The sequence below is a fragment of the Scophthalmus maximus genome, chromosome 18 (assembly GCF_022379125.1).
Source record: "Scophthalmus maximus strain ysfricsl-2021 chromosome 18, ASM2237912v1, whole genome shotgun sequence".
Classification (NCBI taxonomy): domain Eukaryota; kingdom Metazoa; phylum Chordata; class Actinopteri; order Pleuronectiformes; family Scophthalmidae; genus Scophthalmus; species Scophthalmus maximus.
The window spans coordinates 16,088,610-16,094,609 of record NC_061532.1 but is presented as its reverse complement, the minus strand read 5'-3'; the positions used below and the strand labels follow the sequence as shown (position 1 = coordinate 16,094,609).

Sequence of the window (6,000 nt, the reverse complement as noted above, 5' to 3'; positions counted from 1 at the left end):
TTCTTCAGATTTGACCGATTTCATATTTTGCTTCCATCAAAGCCCCCGGCCTTATGAACGCGCAATAAGTCACTGATCACCTTCAAGTATCAAAAAAAAAAAAAAAAAAAAGGCTCCTGTGACGGAGGTATCGTTTTATGACATTGTTAAACTGATATCGATTGGTCAGTCTTTAAGTATTTTACTGTTGCAGGCGGTTAGATTGAGACAGTTTTTATTACTTTATTTATTTCATTCCATTCCAACCCCTTTTAAATGAATCTGCAGGATTTTAAAAATGATTAATGGGGCTGGAATGAAGTGGAAAATTGAACTCTGCTGCACACGTCTTACTTTTAGATGTTTGAGAAATATTTTACCTTAATTTGGTCGCGTCAGTTTTATCTGGACTCCACTTTTCTGCAGAGGATCACAAGCTGAAGAGCTAAAAAAAAAAACAACAATAATAATTACAGATGAGTTTTGTTCCTTTCTATCACAGATTTTATCCAAACTATGGGATCAAATAAGTCAAAGTGCACTTTAAACATTTCACCACATTATCGGCACAGGCTGTGAAAAAACCAAACGGCACAAGCGACAGATGCGTGTACAAATGGCTTCATTTAATTGCTGCGTTTCACAAACAATCCCAAGAACTCGTGAGACAAATGTACAGGAATTTATTTTTGCCATTTTATTTTGAGTTTTTTTTTTTTTTTGTTGTTGTTGTTCACATTATTGCTTTACAGTAAAATGCATTGGTTGGATATGTCCAGTATAGCAAGACAATACATTCATATAAGTTATACAGATGTCCTCGGTAATGTTTTTTATAGTAACTAACTTTACATTAAATATATTACTTTTTTCATCATTTATTATTCTTGACAAACAAACTCCCACGTCACATTGAGCTCACAGTGCATCAGGTCGCATTCAACCAAGAAGTACACACCGGTCCTCCTCGCGTCCACCTCCCTTTTCTTAACGCGGGTGTTCTAGAGTGTGCGCCTTTTTTGTTCACATGACGTCCGTACAATCTGGATTTATGCAGAGCTACGACAAGTATGGCCTCGGAATTCTACTGTTTGTTTTTTTTTGTTGTTTTTTTCCTCCTGCTCTGCCAAAAAAAAAAAAAAACTGACGACCGGTGAGAACGTGTGCTGTGTTGTCAAGATGAGGACCGAGAGAAGAAAGAAAAAGAAAAAAAGGAAGGCGCTGTGTATTTTGGCCCCTGCTGTGGTGTTACCGCTCAAAACCTGGCAACCGGGACATGACCACACAGAGCGACGAGAGGAAATCATCAAAAAAACCTTAAACACTGCACATTCTGAATCAACTAAAGTACAGTACAAACGGGGCCTTCCTCACAAAAAGGTCCTGTATGAACAGAAGACCCACTGAAAAGGGGGGGTGGTGTGTGTGTGTGTGTGCGCGCGCGCGCCCTGTGTGGTCACCTCCATCCAGCAACTGCAGCCATTTGAACCCGGGTCGAGTAGCAGTTTAAGGGGGTCCAACTTTTTTTTTTGTAATTCCTTAAAAAGTCTGCTCTCACCCGGGTCCAACGAAAAGAGACACGGTCCCGAGGGAACACTCGTCCGTACGTCCATGTGATCCCTGCTGAGCCTCTGCTCCCCCTGCGCGTGATGGCGGAGAGTTAATGCCCTTGTGCAAGAGGCGACGAAAGAGGAGAATGAAGTGTGTGTGTGTGTGTGTGTGTGTGTGCGCGTGTGGAGGGGAAATCAGACGTCCCACAATGCCACGGTTGCAGAGAGGTCCGTATTGGCTCGAACCCTCCACACACACACTAACACACACACGCACGCACACACCTGTGAGCTCACACATCAAGTACTACTAGACAAACTGACGTCACATCTCCGCGGGACCTCCCGTCGTCATATGGCAACCTTGCAGGGGCCTCCTGCCACATGAAATTCTTTACACTGAGATTGCATATACAAGTGCCTGCTGCCAGCAGTGTGTGGCAGAGGAAAACATTTTTGAATCACTTGCTGAAACACTCGCTTCGGTTCGTTTTTAACAAGTCTCTGCACCTCAACTTGTGGACTCGTCGCAGGCATTCTCTTCTTGCACGATGTCAGAAAAGGTCTGGGTTTGCAGTGTAGCACGTAGCTGCCGATTCTTTGTTGTTCGTATGTAAAACGGGGGTCGGGCGGTTTTCCCGTGGAGCCGCCCAAGAAGCCCTCGGCCCGCTTGCTGTGCCGTGGAGGAGGAGCTGCGTTTCAAATGTCCCAGCATGCACTGCAGACAAGAGGCGGGTGTGTGCTCATGGTGTCGACGAGGTTCCAGTCTGTTGGCGGGGTCAAGAGCCCCGGGTTGGGAGAAAACTTAACGTGGGCCCATACCGAGCACGCGCGCGCACACACGCACACTCACAATGTTCTCGCGCGCGCGCACACACTCACACAGACGTTTACACTGAAAACACCCACGCACAGAAGGAAGCACTAGTTGATTCAGAATGAGAGGATGGCTGTTAAAGTGCAATATCTACATGTAACTCAAAAACCAAGAGACCGTCACCATCGCCACCTCTTGGAGTTGTCCATTTCCAAGTTTCCCTGATAACCGACAGCTGTGGTTGGCACCCCGGCCCTGGGTAGAGGGGCTGCAGTACCCCCTGCTGGCCAGAGGGTGAAATTGCAGACAGTGTTGAGAACTGCCTGGTTTCTTTGCTCCTTTTTTTTTTTTTTTTTTTTTTTAACAACTCCATCCATGCGGCTGCTGTCAAGATGAGAACAAGTCACCAGATGGAGACAGAAATCGGATGCACCCCACGTCTCTGGAGACAGTTTTCTTCTCTGTAGTTTGTGCAGAGGGGGAAAAACCCGTCACTGGATGAAAAATCGCGCTGGCGTGGAGTCGCCACCAGCACCGGCCTGAACACCCCTCCGAGTGGTCAAATCTCCTTACAGCACAAAGCGAGAGAAAAAAAATGAAATAAATAAACAGCGATTCCATGTGCAATTTTTGTTTCAGTGGAAAAAAACCCAGACAATGTCCTATATTTGCAACAAGCTCTCCTCCATATTTCATACTAGACAAAACCTTGTTTCTGGAAAAAATTAAAAATAAAAATACTGACAAAACAAAAAAGTGTTTACAAGTTTTACATTGTGCAGTGCTGCGTATGCATAACACCCTCACAGTCAACTGATCCGGACTGCGACTTATTTGTCAATGTCTTTTTTTTTTTTTCTTCCTTTTTTGATTTTTGAAGGGGCTCATGCCAGGGGAGTCAGGTCCAGGAGAAGGGGAGCTGCCGAGGACAAGACCCTCCTCCGGGGGGGGGGGGGGGGGGGGCACAAGAGAGAAAGAAACAGGGAGGGTGGGGTTTTCTTTGGGTGCTGGGGGTTACATGGTACATCTTTTAGGAATTGCTTCAGGGAGACTTTCGCTCCCGCGCGGGGGGATTTTGGTTTGTATTCTTTTTCCCTTCGCAGACTCGTAGGTTTGGTTTGTGGAAAAGCTTTTGGGGGGGGGGGGGGGGTGGCGTGTGGAAATCTACAATGCGAACGATGAAAACACACACCGACAATCAACGGGGGCACTTGTGATCTGCGGAGGTCCCCGACATCTAAGAGGGCATGCTAGATGGGTGGAAAGTTAACCAGGTGCACAGAGGAACTGAAAGACTTCACTGCGGTCGCAGGCGGCGCCTGTGACACCGGGCCGTTGAGGACCCGGCACCGCGTGACGAGAGGAGAAATTAGAGACGTCGAACGGAGTCCACGCTTACAGTGTTCCCCCTCCGGAGGAAACTGGATTCATAGTGGGGACTGCGAGGGAGCACGGGGGAGAGCACCGGGGGAGGAGAAGAGAGTCTGCAGATAGGTCCAGTATTATTGAGAAGAGAAGGGAAACAGTTTGGGCTTTGCTATGGGAGCATTGAGGTTTTGGTATCCAAGACATGCCGCCGTGCTCTCTAATCCTCGAAGCACATGGGCAGGTTGACGAAGGTGAAGACGTTGTACTCGATCAAGATGGAGAAGCAGAGGAAAATGGCGTAGAGGATCAGGACATAGATGCCCAGCTTCAAGTCCAGCCGCCACTTATTCAGGTGGATCCCCAGAACCTGCACACACACACACAAACACAGCACAATGGTTTCGGGGAGGGAGGGACTAGTGTTCTCCAGTTGAAATCCTATTGAGGGAAATGGCTTCGAAAAAGAACAGGCGGCAAAATGCACCAACACAGAAAGATTTAAGGCTGCACCTAATGATTTTATTAATCTTCTAATGATTTTTCCATAAGATGCATTGCTGGGCAGTTATAAAAAAGAGCAGGGGCAGATTCAGTAGCTTCTTTCAAATTCCATTTTTACAGACGTACCTTTATGTGCTGTCGTCTTTTTATATTCCCATGCTCTGTATTGCCTTCATTCTTCGCGTGTATTTACTATTTGAAATGTCTTTCGCTTTTATTCTTTTATCTTTATCGGTGTTAATGCATTTATCTGCCAAAGCGATCTGTATACCACGTATTAAAAAGGTCCCAAATAAATAAAGTTATTATTTGAATAAAGTTATTATTGTTTATAGTGACCATCCTGAAATCGGATCAACTGAAATTCAAACTATTTAAAAGCGCATTGTCCCAAAAATAAAAAAAGGAAGCAAGGATTTCATTGTTTTGCACACTTGTGTGATTGACACGTGTTTTTGTCATGTTACAAATTTGTGAAGGGATGGAATTTTAAAAATAAATCCATCTTCATAGGGTTTGACGGAAGGTAAACTACAGTAGCAAACCAGGCTGGACACGGTCAACACGTGGCACCAGTGTAGAGTAGACATCCACCATTGCTCACCGTCAGGGCCACAGAGCCCAGAAGAAGCACCACCGAGTACAACAGCCCCCGACTGTTGATCATCACCTGCAACACACGCGTGACAAAGGTCAGCGACCCATCGGCGGCCATTTAATCTCATGACTCCGCGTGGGATTTTAAGAGGGTCTGAGGCTCCTTACCGCCGATCCATAGTCGACACACATGGTCTGGATGGCCCAGGGGACCCCCAGTCCCACCAGAATATCAAACACGTTGCTGCCGATGGTGTTGGACACCGCCATGTCTCCCAGACCTGCGACAAAACAGAGAGTCAAACAAAGTTTAATATGCAGCTCGGCAGGAGTTTAGGGAACGAGACGAGGTTCCCACCAGTTACTTCAACAACAGTTCACCGTCTATCTGTCTGTAGGACGACTGTGAAGACTCGGAGTCAGCCTAACCCCCCCACGTTCCCCAAATGGCAGTTGCCATAGCAACCAAGAACAAAGATATCATGGACCTGGACTTCGGTCTAGGGAGGGTCTAGACGCAGGGGCCCTGGAGTTCTGGGACAGACCTGTTATATGTGATTCTGCGTGAAGCCGTTTCATTTCCATCACATCTTGAATTTTAGGTCAAATAAACCCAATTTATTTTCCAACTGAAGTTTTTTTTTTTACATTTTTGCTGTTCTGTACTTTCTGATATTCACGAGGGACCTAACCTTGCTCAGCGGGGAAGACGGTGACGCATGGCGCCACCGTGATGTCTATAAACAGCTCTGCACCATTTCCTCCCGTCCCCATGCTTTGTAGTACTTTGTGTGCTCACCTACTTGGAAAATGTATCATGAACGCAGGTGTCAAATCTCCGTATGTACAGTTGGAATGCATTTGGATGTGTGTAAGTTTGACCATTTATAGCTGAAATGTACACATGCATGTTAACTCCACAGCGTATGATCCATTAAGACATGGGAACACATTCTCTACTTTTATATTGCTCTACTATTTATCCCAGAAATCACTTCAAACTATAACACCATCCACAAAGTCGCTGTAGTTGTAATGTTTTTTCTTTTTCTATTTCATCCATTAATTTTAATCGCCCAACTCGGGGATCGTAAAAGTGCAAGAATTTTTCTGAAAAATGAATCGGTCCTGGTGGACTTGGTGCCACTAAACTCAAACGTCTCAGCTGCAACATTTGCATCTGGCCCT

The 6,000-nt window shown here is 45.9% G+C and overlaps 1 protein-coding gene across 3 annotated transcripts in view; it reads right to left on the bottom strand.

The window, feature by feature from the left end:
* Positions 1 to 584: 584 nt before the first annotated feature.
* Positions 585 to 6,000, bottom strand: part of slc24a4b (solute carrier family 24 member 4b) — a 30,657-nt gene continuing 25,241 nt past the window's right edge. For all 3 annotated transcript variants that reach the window (XM_047328865.1, XM_035618355.2, XM_047328866.1), the window contains exons 15-17: positions 4,981 to 5,093; positions 4,820 to 4,885; positions 585 to 4,081 (exon numbers count right to left, since the gene is read on the bottom strand). In XM_047328865.1, the coding sequence (XP_047184821.1) occupies positions 3,932 to 4,081; positions 4,820 to 4,885; positions 4,981 to 5,093 (329 nt within the window). In that variant the 3' untranslated portion in view covers positions 585 to 3,931. The remainder of the gene's footprint in view (positions 4,082 to 4,819; positions 4,886 to 4,980; positions 5,094 to 6,000) is intronic.